At 46.4% G+C, this 22,561-nt stretch overlaps 1 protein-coding gene across 2 annotated transcripts in view; it reads left to right on the forward strand.

Moving 5' to 3' along the window:
* The first annotated feature begins 1,718 nt into the window (after positions 1–1,718).
* The window catches only part of LOC124999039 (MAM domain-containing glycosylphosphatidylinositol anchor protein 2-like), a 177,454-nt gene continuing 156,611 nt past the window's right edge, over positions 1,719–22,561 (forward strand). Inside the window, exon 1 of one of the 2 annotated variants that reach the window (XM_047573781.1) lies at positions 1,719–2,802. In XM_047573781.1, the coding sequence (XP_047429737.1) occupies positions 2,730–2,802 (73 nt within the window). In that variant the 5' untranslated portion in view covers positions 1,719–2,729. The remainder of the gene's footprint in view (positions 2,803–22,561) is intronic. The other variant, XM_047573782.1, reaches the window with a different exon arrangement.

Raw genomic sequence — 22,561 nt, forward strand, 5'->3', positions numbered from 1 at the left:
CTTATCTAAATGTACTTTAATTTATTTATCTGGCAGTGCAAAAACCAGATGTGTAGATACCTTTACAGTCACGGGGGTGGGATAATAGCGGACAAAAGATGGCTAGACATTGTGGACTGAAGACGGAATACAAATGACAGAACTCTCGGTTTCGCGCACCTTGAAATGAACCAGAGAGGGTGGAAAAATAAAGTCTGAAAACCTTCAGCCGTTCAAGGGCAACACGGTTACGACGGCATAAAGTGGATAGAAGAAAACAGAACAATCATTTGGTTTCTAAAATGTAATAAAACTCCAGTGAATTCCTTTTAATTCTCTGCTCACACATAGACAGTTATGGAAGTGATGGGAATCTCACAAGACAGTGAAATTATCATAATTCCTATTTTAAATACTGAGAATGAGCAATCAGAGTTTTATAGCCTGGTCACTAACTGGACTTAACCACTGATGGCTGCTTGGTTATGGATTTGTTGAACTGATTCCTGTAGAGGGCGCCAGATCATCCGCTGTTGCAACAGGAGTCCCTTCCTCAGCTGCCTGTGAAGACGAGGCCCTCTGAGGACAGCCACTGTGCTGCAAAGAGAATTTATTTTCTGTCACAAGAAGTAAAAAGTTTAATTTGCTTTTACTATATCACTCGAGACCTGATAAATTGCATGTCAAGACAAATTTATAGTTTTGAGTCTGGGGTGATCCTGTGCTGCTTTCAACTCAGAGTGACAAAACTTCAGAAAGCTTTCTGGCTCCAAATCTGGGGGTAGTGTCACTTTCTTGCTATCTTTTTTTTTTCTTTTTTTCCCTAGTATATAGTGCACACTAACTGAATTCACAAAGCCTTTAAGGATTACTATTAATTGCCATGAATTACTGAGGAGCTTAATTGAGTTTTGATTCATGGCCTTTATTGTATGCCTGATCAGGGGTCAATCTGTTGGGCCTCTGCCATTCATCGCCATTTGTCTGAAAAGTGTACCATTTCCTTATCCGCGGTGGACAGTATTATAATTAAAACCATTTAATTGAAACGGGGTTGCTAGGAAACAGAGTCCGGCTTTTAGACCCTGCCAGCTCTTGATATTTCCGGGAACAGTTAACACGAAACACAACAAAGTGGAACGTTTACAGGGTCACTGTAGACTGCGTGAGCCCGTTTGAAAGTGTCTCCAATGCGGTGGCCATGAGAGTGAAAGCCGGGGTGAGGCGGTCGTGCTCTTAAACTGGGATATTTATGGTGATTTTTTTTAAAAAAAATTAAATAGACTTTCTCATTCGGAATGAGCCCCGGCAGGAAGTGCCTGCAGGAACCCCCCGCGGGGGCCAACTGAGACCACATTTGTGGACCACTTAGCGACGCCTCTTTAAAACTTTAAAAGTTATGTATTTCTAAAAAAAGTTGCTAAAAATATGCAGTCTGGCAGGAGCAGCGGGAGCGAGGGGGAGTAACACACACATCTCCCTGTTTCAAGCCGGGGATGTAAGCAGATGAATGCTACATGACAGACAGCAACTCATCCTCCCCTGGCTGATAAAGGAAGCAGGCCGAAACAAGAGCAGACAGGAGCGCAGACTTTGTTTTTGGAGGTGATTGCAAAGGTCTGTCAGAGCTCCTGAATTCCAATGGTTCCATCTCTCTCTCTCCCTCTGTCTCTCCGTCTCTCTCTCTCCCTCTCCCTCTCTCTCTCCCTCTCCCTCTCTCTCTCCCCCCTCTCTCTCTCCCAGCATCCAGCAGCTGCGCCTCTCATGCCTTTCCTGACGCCGAGCGAAGCCTCCCATACAGATGAGCGCTGGGAGCCACGCACCTCTTGACGTAGCCACAGACCGGTTGCGGTGCCACTCGGTCTCCGTAGCACGTATTGCGCAACGTGACTGATGCTCAACTGGCACCGCGGCGGGCGCATCCGGCTCCCGCTGTCGCGTGAATCCCACCAGAAAAGTGCACTCTCTCTCTCTCTCAACGGCCGAGTCGGCGCAAGGCAGAGGAGCCGAGGAGCTCGGAGAGAAAAACCCGTCCGCGCCCTGCTACCCTTGCCACCGTCGCCGCCGCCGCCGCCGCCGGGAGAGACGTGTCGAGCGCGCCGCGTCGGGGTGCAGCAGCGCTTGGTGTGACCGTGTGTGTCGAGCGCGCGATCCTCCGCCGTGGCATCGACGACAGCGGCTTTGACGGCTTGATCGAGCACACGGGCGGACGCGCAAGTGAGGATTTGTGGAGAACGGAGGTGAGCGCTCGGTTTCTGACAGCATGCAGCCAACGCAGCATCCGCGGAGCGAGCCGTGACCACATCTGGATCTTTGAGGAGATAGTCCAGATAGTCCGCCTGTGACCCACATCGGTGTGCTTGGCCCCGTCGGTTAAAGTCACACGGCCGTCAGTGGAGCGCACCTACCTGGAAGTCGGAAGAGGGGTTGCGTTTTCTCATAAAGGCCGGGCTCTCCGCAGCCCACTCCCCGCGCCTTGCCTGCTTCCCCACATCCTCCGCGGCGTCTCAGTGCCGGGAGCGCTCGGGCGTTTTAATTTTTTTTTTCTTCTTCTTCTCCCGACTGCATGACTGTTTTCACCGAAACATACCTGTACGGCGAATACCGGGACTAAATAAACAAACAAACGTGTGGATCGGTGGCAGCAGTTGCCGCGTCTGCACATACAATATATATGCACCTCAGCCACACCACCCCGGAAAGGACTTCTTGCTATTGAGAGCTGGATATGCAGAGATTAACGTGAAAGGATGGATCTAATTATCTGTGTTTTGGGGCTGCTGGCGCTCGTCGTGGAGGGCATCCGTTGCCAGGGAGTATATGGTGAGTATGCAGTTTACTCCTGGAGATGTGATCATGACCTTGTAAAACGGATCCTTCTCATAAACTCAATTTAAAAATACCAAGGTCCCTTTAATGATAATGGTTTTCTTTTCTTCTTTTTTTTTCTTTTTTTAAAAAAAGACATGCCTCATCAACTCCCATAGGGTTGACAAAGCAGGTCTGAATGTCATGCTTAAGTGAGAGAGTCCAAATGTTCCCTGCAACCCTTGAGGTTGTACAGCAAATCGCGTGTGTAGCCAATCATGCACAGCTCCCCTTTCTCATCCAATCCATCACTCAGGATGGTCTGTGAGCAGGCTGGATTTAGTGGGCTACATCCATGGATTATCAGCCTGGAACCCCGGTAGATCGGTCTTGAAGCACTCCCATATATAATTTCCCAATTATCATTCAGAGGGTGGCACTTGATCCTACATTAGGCCACATCTGGTTTTGAATGTCAGCACGGGGAATGTGCTGTGTCCAGCGGCGGTGCTCTGTATGCACAGTCATGACTGATTTGTCTGTTGGATTTATCCTTCCTCTACCTCCCTCGTGTCTGCCTGCCCGAGTCTCCCAGCCTCCCTCTTGCTCCGTCCCTGCTGCCTGTGCAACCAGTGGCACAGACGACATCTCGCATGAATCCTCGCAGCAGCAGGAGTGGCGAACGGGCGACGGCGGCGGCACTCGCACTGTGAGGACACGATGATTCATGTGCTCTAACACCGGGGACGGGGAGGAAACCTTGAGCCCTGACCCGTCGGTGGCGGCAGTGGCTGCGACCAAAGCAGAGGCCGTGCGGGGAGGAGACCGCGGGGTCAAGTAGAGGCGTGGGATTGTGTGTTTTTAGAGAGGCTGCGGCCACGCACTGCAAAGAGCTTTGCCGCCACGGTGCGCGTGTGCAGAGATGATGAAGCAAGAAAGGTTGCTGTGAGCATGACGGGGAACAGTCATGGTGCTGCGTCCGGCCAATGACACGACAGGATTTTATCTGTTCCTTTCCTCTGGAGAAAGGAGGTGAATAAGATAATGAATCACAGCTCATGCCGGTGCAGCCGTGGCGTGGCTGCTCACATGTGTGCGCAGTCGTTCCGCATGTCTCAGCACTTGTTGCCCGAGACGTTTCACAGTACGATTGCGTCTTAAAAAAGGCGCTCTAATCGATGTTTACCTCATCTCCAAACTGCTAAGCATTCATTAGGCGGTGCAAGGTTTATGCTTAGGTGTTGTTGTTAGGAGTTAGCAAATTCCTCCAGTTACGCATTAAGCCCGAGGGCAGAGCCTCTCATCAAACATTGATGTCCCGAGAAATCTTTGCCTTTACGTCATTCGATATCCGCGTCTGCTGAATCGATCCCTCCAAGATATGCATGCGCTCGCGGCAGACAGCCATGACGCTAACCTTCAAAAGTGATCACATGAATGCCAGATCAAAGCTGTGGATTCTCTGTGCGAGCAGCAATGCATGTGCGTATGAAGATACAGGCTCATTAGAAGGAATCATATCCCATAATGCTTGATGTGGTGTAGCCGGAGTGGTGTGTGTGTGTGCTTGTAGAAGCAGCAGCAGCAGCAGCAGCAGGAGGAGGAGGAGGAGGAGGAGGGATGGGGAGGTGTAGCAGATGGATCTGTTTGGGCATTTAACTGTCTGTGTTTGCATGTATGTTGAGAAGACTAAAAATCACCCTGAGCATAGTCAAGTCCTTTTCCCCCCATCAAAGCAGCGAGTGTATTTATTTCCAGCTTTTTTCTTTCTTGTACATTGTGCATCTGTAACAGGGCTTGAAATTGATAGACAGGTACCCATATATCCCAGTCTTATGTGCCTCATGTGTAAAGCATGCTGTGACGGCATGTGACGGAATAGCACATAGCAGCAGCAGTTACCGGCACAGGGGGCCAAACCTGGTCTGGAAGGCTGCAGAAACTTCCTCCACCGGCAGAATCTTTGGCGAGGAAAGTTAGTCAATCCCTTGGGAACTGAATATGCTCTGGCAACAATCTGCCGGAGCAGACAGATTGTCTGGATGGGCCTTGTGCGGCGATGGACAGAGGAGTAACAGCAGTGTAGACGTACATGCCATCTGACAACAAAATGTCTGTGATTGGTTATTGGATTGTCCAATTTTGAGGCAATTTTCTCTCTGTATTGGTTGAAACACGGCCCACTACGAAATCCAGATATTACCAGACTCGAATTCAAAGAATTGAGTGTTGCTATACCAGGCGAATCCTCGAATGTACTGAACTGGTCTTATGTTAGAATGCCTCGTACAGCGAAATATGTTCTTATTTTGCTTTCGCGGTGAATTTCAGTATTCGCGCTGCACGATTTCGTGCCCTCCCTTTTTTCCCCCCACGTTGAGAGCATCTCTTATCTTTCCCCATCCTGATCTCTAAATTGGCCTGAGAGCAGATGAATGGGACGTTTTACGAAAATGAGACCTTCGCCGATTAGTTTCATCCCCCTAGCGTCTCTGTACGTCATCGACCCCCTCCCAGACTAAATGGTGAAATCATGATGTAGTAATGAAGAAATCACATACCAGTGCGTTAAGTGGTGCTGCCAGAGTCATTAAGGAGGATTGATGAAGGCTAGTCATCCCTCCATGACTCCAGGCCACAGAGGGAGAAAGAGAGACACCACTAAAGCACAACATCTGCTCCTCTCCATCTCCCTCCCGTCCTCCCTCCCTATCTTTTCCTATTTTTCCCCTTCTTTCCTCCAAGTGTCTCCCTTTTTTTGTCACCGCTTTTCACCACACACATACCCTTCACCAGTAGATTGCTCTATTACGTCGACCACTGCTCATCTCTGTGCTGCTTTCCAGAGATTCAATAGCTGCTCTTCCATCATGGCAAATGGAGCTATATCCCATGATGTGCCTACAAAACTGCTGAATGTTCTTAAATGGCGTTTATGTGTAATGTCTCCGAGTGCACTAAATAATGGTACGAAACGGCTACGACGGAACATGGCTCTTCACGACCGCGTGCAAATGTTTTTTGTGCTTGTTACTTTATCTGGACATGTTCCGCCTTCAGTTTGTCCTCCCTGCATCAAAGTCAGTCGCCGGCAACCTCCGTGGGTTGTGCAGATGTTCCCGATCTCGTTTGTGTTTTGCTGCTGAAGGGAAAAAGTTCCTGCTGCTCTTTCTACCGTCCCGCTCTCGTCCTCTCCGTCTGTCTCCCTCTCTCTGTCTCTCGCTCCCGCTCGTTTGCATTGAAGTCCGAGCAATTGCTGGGGTTTCTTTTCATGAGCCCCGGTTCAGACGCTTTGGCTTCTAAGCTATGCAAATGCATTCTGCCAGTGAAACTAAAGCCGTCTTTGTTGGTTCTCAGAGGCCTCCTCCACAGAGTCCTTCATCATTCCCTTGGATCGGGACCCTCTCATTTCCCACCGTAATGAGACCACGGATAACTCTATATCCTTTCCTCTCTCCCACTCTCACTCTCTGTTTCCTTTCCTGTCTGTCTCTTGCCTGTCTCTCACTTCGTTCCCCTGGGGTAGCAGTGGATGGACGTCCACAGTATATGCGCTTCAATCAGAGGCAAATGAGGATATAGAGATGGGTACTGCACAGTACAAGCAATTTGTTGCAGTGGAACCCTTTGCTGTGCGCACTAGGGATTATCCGTACCCTTGGGTGGGGCTTCAGATAGCACCAACTTAATCATACGGAATGTCAGTCCTCTTTGGGCCCACTCCTTTGAGACTGGATCTGAATGCAGTGCTCAGACAAAGTTTGAACTGGGAGTCTGAAGCACTCCTGCTGTGCTCAGTGGTCTCTGGATAATCTTTGACAGTGTTACATGAAACACTCCAACACAACGCGATGACGTGATTATGGTGGAGCAGCTGATTTTTTTTTTTTTTTTTCCAGATTGGTGAATTTTGCCAACCAGACTTCATAACTGCTACATGTGTAAATAGAAGGGTGGTGTATGCATTGAAGGATTGTGAACCGTGAGGTTGTAGTTGGAGCAGGAGACAAGTTTGGATCAGATCCGCAAGAGTTAGATCCTAAATCCCCCATAATGCAACTGGACTGATTAGCCACAACAATAAAACCACTGACATTGACTATCTCGTGATCAACTTTTGGACCAGGAATTGGTGTGGATGTTATTTAGACATGTACCACCCACCTAGACCACACCAGACCAGACCACCCCATAGCAATGACACTCCTTGGTGGCAGTAGTCACCCCCAGCAGGATGCAAAGCAATGGTTTAGGAACAACTAAAAAAAACATGGAAAACAGCACAAGGTGTTGACCTGGCCTCTAAATTTACTAGATCCCAAACTGTTCAAGTATCTAGGGATGCACCGGAACAAGCCTGATCAGAGGTCCTCTCCAGAGGTCCTCTCACATAAATAGGACCCAAATACCCCCACTAACAACATTCTGTTGCCATACACCACAGGGCACCCCCAGAAGGTCCAATGTCCATTCTCTGATGAGTCAGAATTGTTAAGGATGCACAAGGGAGAGGTGGTCATAATGTTATCCTGTATCGGTTTATAATTTCGTTTGACAGTCCTACGTGGTAATCTCCATTTAACGTTCAAATTAGAGGTTCAAGAGAGAGTCTTTTGAGGTACAGAAGATTATTCAGCTGTTTTCACCAATATTGTCAAGCCTCTCATAAGAATTGGCGGATTGTCCATTTTATTTAGTCTATGGGACTTTCAGCTAAGTGGTTAAGCAGCGATGTAACATTGTTGTGTATCTCCGTGGCGCTTAAAGGATGCCACTCAGATTTGTCCCCTCTTTGCCACTACCCATTGAGAGATGCAGCTATGTGTAGTTTGGAAGTAGGCCATAAGCTTTAAGGTTGTAAGGCAGCAGGGATTTTAACAGCATTGTAAACTCCCACAATGTCCTCTGAAAATAAGTATTTCTATTCCCCCTTTATTCTGTCCAGTTGAAAGCAGAGATAGAGCCGTGATAGCGCCGTGAAGAATGGAATATATTTTCACCGACCACGTTCGGAGTGTCATATTTCTCTTGATGGCTTGTGATTGTGTGGAATAAGAATGCGTAATGTCGCTTTGGCTACTTTGCACACATCACGCACAACTGTAATACTTTCCTGCTTCCACTGTGAGGATTTGGATGAACACAATTTACCTACGGATCATTCAAGGCCAAATCCCTACCGCGGACCAAAGAAGCTTATTGTAACCTGGTTGGCTGCTTGAACTGTTAAGCTCACATCCCCAAACCCTGAGCTACTTGTCCTCTTCGGCACCGCACCGAGGACAGAAAGCTGCTGCTAATGATCCTGTAGTCGTCCTTTCATTAAGCCCTGTTCCGGTGCATGACGAGACCAGCCTTATGTCCTGGTTTGTTTAGTAATGCTGTACTTTTAATGAAGTCCTGCACGGCCTCTGACCTGCAGAGAAAGCCTCGACCGAACTGATATATTTTTTTCCCCTTTGTCTCCTGACATTCTAATGAAGAGCCCATTTATCATCTGGACCATTAAAAACAAGATTTAAATCTTAAATGTCAACCTCGGTCCAGCTAATATTACCTTGTGCAGCAACAAGACTTTTATCTGTATGATTTCATTTCTTGCAATAGTACTCATTTCCTTATGTTGGCAGATACAAAGTTCATGGTCCAATAAGTTAAAGCAACAATATTTTAGGAGCCAAACTGGTCAAAAACGGCGGTGCAGTATGGAGTGTAATCAACCATGGAAGTAGATGCCTAGGCTAAAGGATCTGACGTGTGCTCGTTTTCCTGTCTCTGTTAATGGAACATTATGTGTGGGACTTAGCACTCTCATTTAGTCTGAGGCAAGTAATTAATTATCATTTGTCCATAAGCGGTGATGAACCTTGAAAATATTCAGCTGACATGATTGCATTGATACTACGGGCTTACACTCAGGTCAGAGTCTGTAATGTTGTGTTGTTGCTTGCAGCTCTCATCATACATTATTACGCTAGTAGCCTAATATGTTTCCTAAGAATGATACAAGTTTGATTGCTATGCAGCTAATGTTGTACTCATTATGTTACATAAAGATCACTCCTCAGTAACAAGGGCCTCCCAGGGGTTCACCAGGAAGAATCTGAATAAATAAGTGGAGAAACAACAATTGCTAGCCCTCACGCACAGGTGTGCCGCATGCTGCAATTGAGCAATAAACATCCAGTCATGCTCCGTGACTTATATAAAAATGCCAGATTAACTCAGATTTTATATCTAAAAGTCAAGAGGGAAAGATGTAAGTGACTTTCATAGAAGGTTCGTGCACAGACTGCAGGAGCTTCAGTCACAGCAACTGTTCAGCTGGCTAGTAATGCAATGGGAACAGATCTTTAAAGTGACATCTGGAGGATCTATTGTTAACTGTCTGACATTGTGGTGGACAGCGCTCATTTGATGACCACAAGGCTTATGCATTAGTGCCGAAGACCAGCTCTTCCTCAGACAACTCTATCGATACAGGATGTGACAAAAACAGTGTGTCAACGATTACACAGAGAGAGATACTATAACCTCTCATTACATGTGGTGACAAAACCATAGGCCCTGGTCTACAGAGATGTGGAAAGAAAGGACATAGCCGTGGTTCACTGGTGCCCCCGAAGGGAAGGAACACAACCAATCAATACAAAGTTGTTGTGACTGATCGCCGTTATCCCGTGATGAAACATTTCTATCCTGATGGGAACGGCCTCAACTGAGATGACAATGCTGGGGGCATTGCTGGCATTGTCTGATCACATCCTCTTCCATAGTGACACAAAGGATCACTTGGTGGTTTCATGAGTATGTCAGTGATGTGGATCATTATGCTGTAGCCTTTCCCATAACCAGATCTCAAACCACTTGACAACCTAGAAGAAGATTTTGGACAGATGTGTTGGATAGCACCAAATGAGGGAATAGCCTTTGGAAGAACAGTGTCCCATCTATCCGGAATAGTTTCAGAGAGGAGCCATGCGCAATTTATACTTCTGCATCAATTTGACGCCGTAGCTGCAGCATCATCCCAGAGCCTACTCACACCTGCCCTGAAATGTGACTACGAGTGACGGCGAAGCAGACCACAAGAGTCGTGATTGAGTTTCTCCGGCTGCTTCTCCATCTCCACACTGTTTGCATTGAATTTGAATTTGGATCAATAAAGTTGGAAAACATTGAGCAAAGGTTAACTGGAAAGGTCAAAAAAGACACAGCGGTTGGGGTGGTGTTAGAGTCAGGGTTAGTATAAGTGTAAATGGCGCACACTGGCGAAGGCTAAATGCATTGGTTACACCATCTATGTCCCTCAGAAGGTACAAACTACATTTCAATGTAAAAATGGATTGAGGCTTTTTTTTCCTCAGACCTCAGTTTGCTTATTAGGTTTATTAACCCTTTAAAATCTAATGTGTCACATTCAGCGCTTTGGATTACCTAACCTACTTCATGGTTTGCACTATTGGAAAAATTCCAGTGGTTCCTGAAAGCTGAGATGTTGTGCTTTACAGACAATTTTGCCTGTAAGGTAATGGAGTAAATTGTAAATAACTTATTCACAGGACATTTTCTGAGCTTTTTATTGTTGAAGTAAGCAACATTTTGTGGCTTGTTAATGTGTTATAATTACTGCATAAGCGTTGATGAAGTCAACCCTATGACACCTATCTGATGCTTTGTGTCATAGTAAATGACATCCCCTGTCAGTCTTCAACGACTTTAACTTCTACACTAACCAGAAGGCATTGGAGCTGCTGTGTGCAACGTATGCATAATGTATAATGTGAGCAAGTATAGTATCTAAGAACTTACTTAAGCGAATGTGCTTAGCTTTCATGCAGCATCAAATGCATGCAGCTCCTGTGTAGTTGATCATACTCAAAAACCAACAAACTTAAAAAGAACGAAGGAAAAAAAAACCTTCCACCATCATATGTTTGAAACTGTTTGCAAATCTTGTAGCATGAACATCTGTAGAAATTAAAAACCTTTCACTCTTTGTGGTCAACTTAGACTTAGAAAATCAAAAAAATATAGTGAAAATTTTTTAGAGTAAATGACGGTGTCCACTTAAAGAACCGGAGCTGTGCTCAGCGCTTCAGTTCCACAATTTCTGCATAATTTATCAACGCTGATTATATAAGCTGCGCGTAAGCTGAAATCCCACTTCCAGGAGTGATTTTGGTTCGTCCCACTCTAACATGTGGCACGCTCACGCTTCGATTATGCTATGTTTGCTCCCACTGTATGTGAATCACAGCTTGGCCGGCTTGTTAAGGCTCTATCCCGCATATCAATGGATAAACACGACCAGATGCAGAGAGCGTGGTCTGCAGCTGTATGTGCTGCATGCTGATAAGAGCTGATCAAAATCCATTTGCCAGGTTTATATTTTGTGCATAAAGAGAACAAACAGGTACATTTAGGCTTTTAGAGGGCTTTGTGTCCTTTTATCTGGTTTATAGCTAATGACTTGTTAATTCTGTGAATAAATCCCACTGTTAATTGAAATGTGTGACCTACCTGTCTGTTAAAATGTAGAGGTTTTAAATCATCACATAAAGCTGCCCATCTATTAATGCCAAGCCAGTGCTGTGTAATCCATTAATACAATGTACGCGTCTTGATGCATTGTGTGTCCATTGTGCTTTTCAAACTATCAATTCTTATTACAGAGTGTTATGGAATTTTCTTAATGAACAGCAGACTTGGCCGCCGAGATAGATCCTTTCCACTGTGTGTGTGATGTGTTTTTGTGTCTCGAGTTATCATTTCCGTGATTGGCCTCACTTCAAATCACAGAGAATTATACATGCTAGCCAGCTTCAAAGTGACGCAAACGATGAAAGGGTCTCGTTGAATATGAATGTCTCCTCCCGTCTTCCCATGTGCATTTCAGTCGATTGAATTGTCTTTGTTAAGCCAAACTGGCAGGATCCGCATTTACACGCGCGAAGTACAAATCACTCAGCGATCCCAATACGTGGCCGACGAGAGCGGCGGGGGGGGGGGGCGCCTTTTAGCAGGGCCGTGGAGGAAATGAAGGAGGAAAAAATAAATAAAATAAAATAGCCAGGAGACGATTGGTACGTCGTGGCATCCACAAGAGGCTAATGCCAACCTTCAGCTATGTCACTTCAGCCCACACAGGCATCCTAAGTGCTGCTCCTGTGAAGTGATGTCTGTTGTCATGGTGACAGTATGTGAGCCTGGCATTGCACGTCCTCTGACTTTCCTGTAGCCTCCCTCCCTCCTTCCCCACCTCCCTCCCTCCCTGCCTACCCACTCGCTCATTCTCTCCTTCCCCTCACATGCCAGCAAATCAATCGCTGAAACAAATGTGAAGTGATTGCAGAAGCGAAAGCACCTCGCAGCGGCCTTACAATTGCGCACGAGAGCAGATGAGATTGCTGTGAGGGGAGGTAGGTAGGTAGGTGGGTACGTTGAGGAGGGGTGTGGTGGGAGGGGAGGGAAGTGTGTGTGTGGTGGGGAAGGGGGGTGGTAGTGTCGAAGGGTTTAGCGGGGAGAGGGTGCGCGTGTCTCTTCGAAAATCACCACCATCTCGTCGCTGCGAGGCAACTGCAGGAAGGGGCCTACTTATCTTTGCGGCAAATAATGCTTAAGCTTCTCTGACAAGCGGGAACGGCGGCGGAGTAAACGTGTTGACAATGACGCCCTCAGTAGTCTCTACCTTCAAAACTGCCGCCCGACAGCCAGACAGCAGGGAGTGAGGAGGGGGGGGCTCACATATAAACACGGCTGTATATAAAACTACCACCCTGCAAACGCCTCGCTAACCAATCCAACGGCAACAACAACAAAAAAAAACGTATGCGAGGCCGCGTTCTCTCCTTTTCTCTCAAATGTAGTAGTTTCCCCCCCGCCGGAAGGAGCGGGGCCGCGGAGCTGTGCCGCGGCTCTGCAGAGAGGCACTGTGAAATTTCAACACAGATGAACATGCAGCTTTCGCGTGTGTGGGAGGACGTCTTGTGTACTCATTCTCCGTGCGTGTGCTTTTTCATCTATCTAGGGCAACACTTTGCTGAGATATTAACTTAGCAGCGTGCGAGCCGGGGCCGCGTTTTTCGCACATCAGCCCATCTGAGCGAGGCTCATCGTGGATGGCTAACGCGTCTGCGAGCGACCGCGAAACACGTGACGCGGCCGCTACGCGTGCTTTCCGCGCCCCCCCCCCCCCCCCCAGACTCCTCGCTGCACCTCCCGCCCTCCTCCGAGGGTTATCCAACTGTCTGCTAAGCCCCCTTTTTTTTGTATTATTTAGCTTTCTGTGCATCCCTTAATAGTCTCTAAAAACCTTATTCTTCTAACACAATTTCACAATGTAATGACTAATCTCTTTAGCGTCATGCTTTTCTTCATCTCTCCACCAGACACAGTGTGTCCCAGAAGCTGTACACCCATGGGGATAACCTCAAGCCGTGCACTGTCAGTTAATAGCATCCCATGGCAAAGCAAGCAGAGATATCTAGAGTAGGCAAAGCACTTCTCCTAAGAGATTTACTTCAGTGGAGAAAGGAGTCTCAGAGCGAGATTTAATGCAGATCTAAGAGTTCTCGCCCGGTTCTGATCGTCTGCCATCTTCCCTCGTCTTTATTCAGGCTGCTGCGGCAGAGGCTTTGCAGTTCATCGCCGTTTTACCCGGAGATGTATGTCCGCGCGCTGTAGGTGTGGGAGCCACGCATCAGCTGCTGAGAACACTGCGCCGATCGTAGTCAAATAAGCGCAGGATCCCGGAAAAAAACAATTTAACTCTTGCTGCGTCGGCCCGGTCTCATCACAGCCTGGCGCATCTGCTTCCACGCTCAGGCTCCGGCCTTCGGTTATTAACGGCCCACTTTGGCTCTTGACCCGCTCTACGTGTGTGCTCAGCGTGAGGCGCGCTTCCCTTTTTGGAGAGCGTCTCCCTCGCCACGAACGGCGGAAGGATCGGCCCACGCTTCTCGCCTTCAGTGAAATCCTCGCTCGATTCACTCCGTTCTCCCCTGGCCTCAACAAAGGCTCCTGCATCGCGCATTCACGGCACGGATTCCTTTTTCTCTGCGCCACTCACTTTCATCTTTTGTATCCAGATGTTTTCATTTGATAGGCAAATCGCATCGTTACAATGGCATGCTTACAGTAACACGAGCCCCACTAAATTATTGCTTTGCGTATAAGCGCAAGTCAATTTAATGATTAATTTAAAATTGCTGTTGCAAAGGGGAAATTGCATTATGTGCAGCGTGCCTTCCAATTTGAAACACGATGCTATTCCTTAATGATTTTTCCCCCCCCTCATCATATCTTCAGTTAATACATCATATGCTATGTATCAATTAGCCTGGTGTCATCATCAGATATAAAGCAGCTGGGAATTCATCTCAGTCCGTGGCGTCGGAGAGGGCAAAACCCACATGCTCATCCATGTGCATATACTGTAGGGGGATGCATAGTTTGCTACGGTCTTACGTGTTTCATCTGTCCGCGACCGAAGCCTGGAGGAAGCCTCTTCAAATGCCACATTCACAGCTTGAGCTGACCTCTCGCCCTTTTTTCATTATTCCTGCTTCCCGCCATTTCCTTTCATTTCATTTTCCCCCCTACCCGTCCATCGCATTTTCGCAAGTGCTGCCGCTTCCCTCGGTTTTGGGTGTTTACAAAATGCCACAAAGAGTGGCATCCCTCCTAAGTTGTTAAGGCATCTTAATAATAAGCAACGGGCCGGGTAGACCTCTCCAGTGACCCCTCATCCGTGCGATTGCCCTGGGAAGGTTTGCTAAAATATACGCTGGAACAGAGTTTATATCCGTATGCTGTTGGATTCAAATCAAAGGGCTCTGTGGTAAGCAGAAAAGCTTCCCTCAACAGCAACTTTTTTCTTGAGCTAAAAGCCAGCCTCACCATGGATTTTATCCTCCCGGCTCAATTGGGGGTAAGGTTGATTGTGTGAAATTGCAGGTCAATAGTCGATTTATAGTTGATTGTTTGGGGACCGCTGTGCCAGACCTTTGGATCTCAAGGAGAACACCAGTATTTACCCTGAATGCATATGTCACTTCTATATTGCGGCGCTAAATTCTAGGTTAGGAAAAACAAATATGAAATGAAAGTGTCCTCCAAGACCTCCCGTCGCCATATTTCCTGGAAGAAGTTTTGCAGAAGTTTGAGCCGGACCACTTTAAACGCGCCACTGTTGCTGGGTTGTTCTACGCTGCCAGTCTATTCGCCGAATGTCGAGCCGTTTCCCCCCGTTGGTGACACAGGTGAATTAGCACAATGCAGGTATCAGAGATTTATCAGCCGCAGTAAAAAGGGAAGCGGTGCTCTAGGCCGTTTCATCTCGTTATTAAAAGAAATGACAAATCTTGTATAATTAAAAACGTACCAGAAAATCGATTTTTGACATCTGCTGAAGCGTGATTTCCCACTGGCCTTAAGGGCTCCTGTTTTAACGGAAAGGGAAATATTAAAATTACAAACCTGTGTAGGTAGAATTAAAAAAAAAAAAGAAAAAAGAAAAAAAGCAGGACCTATTAATTCCAGGTTGTTGTGCTTTGGATGAGTTCGCCGGGTTGCGTGTTGTGCAGATGTGAGAACTTGCGCTTGCCGGTGAAGTTTGCCGACGCGGATGCTGAATGGCAGGGAAGCCCGGCGCCCGCCCTAAGAACAGAGGACTTCAAACCGGCTTTGAAATGCACCAATAAACCTCCACGTATTAGCGGGTCGGCGGGTCCTCTTGGCTCATCAGAAGAGCCCATGCAAATCCAGTAATAGCTTCTCTGAATGCATTAGCAATGCTCCGCAAAGAGGTGGAACCTGGGTGGTGTTTCCATATTGCTATCCATATTTATATCATAATCCACATATCAACACAGCCTGATAATATTCATGAATTCTGTGGCAACCGATCCAGCAGAAGCAGAAGAGGAAAATTTGGCTGCACCCCCTTCTGTGGTGAGAGCCTCCTGTAGTGGGTGTCTTACATGTTGATGTTTGCGTGGGCGCACTTGCGCGAACGTGCGCGCGTGTGTGTGTGTTTGTGCGCTCCCCGTGGATTTCTCTGATGCTACCGAGGTAATTGGATGTGTGACGCCCACCAAAAATCCCCTTTAGCCCTGGGCAAGCGCTCTTTCAATCCCAGCATGCCTCTGTGGAAAAGCACAACCCAAAGGAAGGCTTATTCTTTCAACTGGCAAACATCAAATGGTTCCCTGTTCTCTCCATCGCAGCCCCCGCCTCCCTGCTCCGCCGTAGCATCAGAGGAAAACCCATTAGCATGTAATGACATGACCCTACACATGCGTGGCGGCCGTAGAGGAGCGTACAGCTGAGGGCGCGCGCCCTCCTCGCCGCAGTCCCCCCCCCCCCCCCCCCCCCCCCCCCCCCCCCCACTTAATAACTGTTGACTTTGCTCTGGCGATTGTTTCGGGAGGAACCGGGGAATAGATTGTTCACTCATGGAGCGGATGCGGCTCTGGGGCAGGAGCTCAAAAGTATCAAGCGTGTTAAATTTTCCCTGATGGGTGGAGATGTACCTAAGCCCTGGCAGAGAGTCGGGATTTAATTATAGCCGTTTGGCTACTGTAGCCTTTCCAAACTTCCGTGGCGTAATGAAATGTTACAGGGCGACGCAGCCAGGAGGATGACCTGATTTGAGTCCGCAGAGATGAGATGATGTTTGTGATCGTACGTGTGTAATATAGCACCTGCAGTTCACAGTGTTACATTTTATGGCTACAGCTCAGCTAATTTTTTGAGGTTTTTTTATGAAGGGTTCCAATGCCCTTATTCTGATGACTGGACTTGACTGATAGATTGACACAGTACCACCCTATACTATGTTTAAGAATATATAGTGCATGTATTGTGCATGTCTATATATATATATATATGATTGTTAAGCTATGACAGCCAATTGTGGCACCATCTTTCTGTCCATCACTGTCTCGTATAGTTTGGGGGTGGCAGCTCTGCAGATGTTTTTGCCACCGGGGAGGCTGTACCCCGGCTCAAAATGATGCGTTGAACAGCAAAATCCCAAGTTTTCCATGACTGACTGGACTGGTTGTCCAAAGTTCAACAACTTTCTTGGTTTATTTCTGTCACTTTCGGGCCTTCTTTTCAGAACTATTTGAGTTGTCTGAACGCGGTATCGATACTCGCCCCCTTTTTTTTCTCGCCTCTCCTTTGGTTCGCTCTCTAGTGTGTGATGCGTCTCTTAAAGATTGTGCCATGGAAGTTCAGATTTATTTGGTGTTGGCCTCATTAGCGAAGCATTAATTAGCTTGCCCTGATTGTATTTGAAATGTAGCTGTGTTCTCCTGTAGAGGGTCACCGTTCGTACACACACACATGCACACATGGAGCCAAATTAGCATCCTTGTGTAACCCTTACACGCATGTCTGTGACATGTGGGCACAAAATTACACAGTGACCACCGCATACATCCACTTAGAGGATAACATTAATGGAAATCTATGTAGTTTAAGTTCATAGTCCTCTAACAACAGAACGTCGTCAGTGGGGGCCACCTTAGGGGCGGGGGGAGGGGCCTCTGTGGATCTCTGTGGATCATCCTACAGATACTTGATCAGTTTGGGATCTAGTGAATTTGGAGGCCAGGTCAACACCTTGTGCTGTTCTTCATGTTCTTCCTAAACCATTTCTGTTTCTAATGCAGAATGTATGATGTTTCTTCAGCCTGTCGGTGCTGGTCTATTCAAACTAGAAACCTTCTTAATGATGCATTACAAAGAGAGGGTCAGAATGAGGTTTTTCAGTCTACAGGGTTCCTTGTTTAGGAAGATTTGTTCTGTTATCATCACAGTGATACTCACACGGACAAACCCATCGACGTGATGGACCATGCCTTGTCGCGGCTATCACGATCCCTCCAGCTGCCAGTGCCTGACGTGTACACGTGTGAATGTCGTGTTTGTGCATGCGCCCGTGTGTGTGTGTGTGTGTGTGTGAATGTGCGTCCACAGGCATTTGTATGCGCCGAGCGCTGCAGGATCTCTCATTCCAGCGGTCTGACCTCCCACTGAATCACACACTGCAGTGGGCACTGGCGGAAAGAGAGAGGGGGAAGAGGATCTTCCGCTCCACTCCTTCTCCTCCGTGTTTATCTTTTTCGATTCGTCTCTGGATGTTTCTGCGACCTTGTTGTGGAAGTTGCATAATATGCTGCTGGAGGTTTTTTGGGCGCAGGGTAAGGGCTGCGGAGGCTGCGGAGGCAGTGGAGGCAGCGGCGGCTGGAAGCAGGACACTGATCTAAACTGTGATGACAGCTCCGGCTTTCTCCCTCTCACCTCCTCCACGCTCTCGAGAAGAGGTGAGAGTGCGGCGACAGGAAGAAACCTTAAAGACAGCGGGGGATTTTGTCATTGCCACAAACAGTTTACTGCGAGAGATGTGAATAAAAGAGCACTCTCTGAACCATGCAGCTCATTCACACATAGATGGAAAGCATCACACATGGGTTTCCTTTCTGCTCTTCTACAACCCCCCCACACACACACTCTTTCTCTCTCTCCCTCTCTCACACACACACTCGTGCAGGGAGCACAAAAGGGAGCAGGCCTCTGACTCATTTATTTCACCATTAAGAGGCTTGTTGTACATGTTAGGAGGTTATTTGCCGCAGAAGAAGTGGGAGTAAGCCATGATGATAACGTCATTAAAACGCCAAGAGGGGAACAGCTGTGGGAATTGCTCACTGCCTAGTCTGATGAGATAATGTTCTAAAATCCAATAACTTATGGCATAAAATTGCATGGTCGCACACAGTCCTGCTGAAACAGTGCGTGGAAGCCGAAATAGGCTTTGATTGTTAAATGGATCGATGCAATTAGGAGTGGGCCATATGGATAAAAACTTCCAGTGTCATCATAATATTTAAAAAAAAAAAAAAAAAAAATCTATGAGGCAATGCACGGATCAGAGTGAAAATCCAATATCGCCACAGAGCAGTGTGATCCTCGCTGATGGGCAAAATTGAAATGTGTTAAAGGAATAGCTACGCATGGTAAACAGTTTCAATTTCCCTTCATACCTTTTCATATACCCCGCTTATTCAAGTTTTTGAGTGCGACAGAATAACTGAACATCTCTAAAATAATTCAGCCCAGACAGCAGATATTGCTTGGTGTGGTGCTTTCATTGCTGTCAAGTCAGTTCATTGTGGTGGTGTTGTGTTAGATTGCATTACTGCATATTAAAGCGCTTCTCTTGGTCCCCCTCTATGCAGAGAGCACGCCGTACGTATCTGTGAGGTTAGGTAGGGCCCGTCTAATGCGAAACAAAATGATGGATACCACATTATAGCACCAAGACTCGGCTTTAATTTAAGTCGGTTTATGTTGTACTTCCATTACACAGTGTGAATACATTTCTGCATCCTCATTTACATAAACAGCGTGTTGTTAATCAGAACTCTATTTAGGGTGTCACTGCCTATGAAGGAAAGTAATTTAGAAGAGATTATTTCTATTTTTAATAGAAGGCATACACACATCCCTGTGCAGAACTAATTTCCATTATATAGCACCATACAAGTTTTCCAATTTAACAAATTGCATAATGGCGTGTTTAAAACATGTATACATGCTAGTGAACTAATATGAAATATTAACAAGTACACGAAAAGCCGGGAGTAAAACTACGTCACGTGGGGTTTAAGAGCTGTTTGTTGATGGTTGTCGTTCCTCCTCAGATAAAAACTGGTATCCAGTTAAAAGCTGGGTCCTGAGATAGACAAATAAAATCCAAATACATGCCTCGGAAAACACGGTGGCGGATATAACGGTCAGATTTAATCAGATAACATCTCAGATAAAGTATTTCTGGCCTATTTCAATCCATCTGGGTGCTGTGCTTTGTCACCCTCTGCAAATGTTTCACAATAATAAGAATAACAAGAATAATTTAACAATGCAATGCTATGATTTAAACAGGGCGAACGTAAGCACAAGCATATCATGTTCAAATGTACTGAATTATTATTTTTGTGAGGCAGTTAGAAATAATGGCTCTCTAGAAGTTTTAGGCCTGATTCAGTGGATGTTATTTAGACATGTTGCACCCACCTAGACCAGACCAGGCACCCCCACCCCATAGCAATGACACAACTTTATGGCGGCAGCCATCCCCAGCAGGATGCAGCCTGACACAAACACACACAAGAGAACATCACAAGAGAACATCACAACATGGCCTCCAAATTCACTGGATCCCAAACTGATCAAGTATCTGTGGGATGCACTGGAACAAGCCCGATCCACAGAGGCCCGTCCCCTTGACCCATGGGATCCACTAACAACCCATGACACCCAACTAACAAGATCCTGTTGCCAGACACCAGGACCAGACCCTCAGAAGGCCCATGTCCATTCTCTGATGGGTTTTTGAGACACAAGGGACACCTACACAATATTAGGAAGGTGGTCATAATGTTATGCCTGATTGGTGTATAATCCTAATGCACAGTGGCCCTGACTGTGACAAAAATCTACTCACAGCCATCTGAACGATTGGAAAAGAAGTGTCACCAAAGATAATGAAGATCATAAAGATCACTGAACTCCTGTAACAGTGTGTGATACCTGTCTCTTCCTGCTCTGTAGTGACACCTCTGGCTGATGAAGGGCAATGAGAGGAGATTTATCACACCCTCCTTCTCACAGAGAGTTAACAACTTTGTCACATGTGCCGAATATATGCACATTGCTTCCTCTTTTCACGATACAAGCACAATTCCGCATGAGGCCGCGTGTAAATCTTTATCTCATATATGCAAAGCTTTCTCCGTATGTTCCCAGCTTGTCTTCGGCCTTGCGATCCAGGCTGTCACAATGCGGTAGACATGCCGTTGCCAACAATCCTCAACACATAATAGTCTCTCTCTCTCATCTTTTTTTGTCCTTTCCATTTGTTTTAAGTGCTGCTCTCCTCAGATATGTGGTGCCCTCCAGTTATATTGGCAACCCCAATAAAAGCGCGACTCCTAATGGTGTTAAAAGATAAAGGAGAAATTGTGCACCATATTCTTATCTAGAAAAAGGAAGAGGCTGTAATCGCTGATATCCAGTAGACAAAAGGCAACCGTTCCACGTGTTGTGGAGCTTTTTAAAACTGAAATCAAAGCAACACTCGTCAAGATTAAGAGATCATGCTTCTGTGTTAATACGGCGTGTTCCTTGCAGAATCTGAACAGATTTGGCCCAGATTTACGTTTGACGTTGATTTCGCTTTTTTGTGGCGTACTTACTGCTGCAGATGTAATGGTTTTTGTCTTCAAAGTATGAATGCACTTATATCAACGTGTAGCTTCCTAACAGAAGTATACCTTCATGCATGCTAACGCGTGCGTGAATGCGTAACTGCTGTGAATGTTTTATTACTGTGCAGGGATTGTACTTGCAAATCTATTTACATCATGGAAGGTCTTTTACAGCGGCTTTCACTGGAGACCACTCCCCTTGGACAGAGGTTAACTGCTTCCCTGCCTCTGACATGACAATAAATCATAAGGACATTTAAGGTTACTGCGTATCAACTTGGCTTTTACATGCAATTATTAGATTACATAGATCAGCAGTGAACGGCTGTGAGGTTGAGTGACAGGAAACTCGGCACCAGCGCTGACAGCGCTCTCCATGCAGTCCCATATATAAACAAGTCCAGGTTCCAACAATGCTCTCCTCATTTGTTGGCTTCACCGCGGGGTGCAAGCCCTATAAAGAGAATCTTTCTCAGAGATGAAGGGCATATGGAGCTCACTTAAGAGCACCCTGCCTTGTTCTTCGGCTTGTTTGCAGCGGTACGGTGTAGGGTGGGTGGACAGAAGAAAGAACAAGACTGCAGGATGGGAATTTTTAATGAAGGCGGTTTTTAGAGGCTGGAAAGAATTCTCAGCGACGGATAGATCAGCGGTCAAATATCAGTTGGCATTTGGCAACATTAGGTGCTTTGGTTTCTTTTCATTTCCAGCTGCATTCAGGGGCTTTTATGAGCCATTCTGTTGGCTGCTCAGATCATTCAATCTTCAAAAATCAGCAGCGCATACCCGCTGTAATGGACAAATGGAAACCTTTTGCCTTGCAGGGGTAAAACGAGTTTCTTCCTGTTGAGCCCAGCATCACAAATACAAAATAATTATCATCTGTCATGTGAAGCTGGTAGCTGGGCCCAGTCTTAGTCACATTCCCCAGGCTGGTATTTTATTGCCAGAGTTCCCAAGAGCTAATCTGAAATGATCCCTAACTGGCCGTAGTGGTCAGGCTGGTTAGAGCTAATTGAGGATAATGTGTTTATTTATTAGTAAATGACTTAATTCCTGGGCCGATTCAAATGGCCGAGCTTGATGGATTGCAGCAGATAATGCAGCCTTCTCAGTCAGATTATTCAAGTGCGGTTGACAAAATGAAAATTAAATTATGTGTGGAAAAAGCAAATTGGAACCCCTAAAATATTTCAGCGGAAACGATCCGCCACTTGGGAATGCAGTAGCAGTGCGGATATTGTACTATGGTGTGTTTTTCTCATGCATCTAAAACACACAGGTTCCACAGGTTGGAAAGCACCTACTAAAATGTAGGTTGTCAAAAGCTATTGCTGTTCCAAAGAAAAAGTGTAACTAATAGTTCTTGTCCAACCAACAGCTCTGAATGTTAGCCTTATAAAAAAAAAAAAACCTGTGAAATTGTATGTTGTCGTATACCAGCATACAATGGCTATTATGTGGGCTATTACACCACTTCAGTGTTCCTGCTG

The sequence above is a fragment of the Mugil cephalus genome, chromosome 21 (assembly GCF_022458985.1).
Source record: "Mugil cephalus isolate CIBA_MC_2020 chromosome 21, CIBA_Mcephalus_1.1, whole genome shotgun sequence".
Classification (NCBI taxonomy): Eukaryota; Metazoa; Chordata; class Actinopteri; order Mugiliformes; family Mugilidae; genus Mugil; species Mugil cephalus.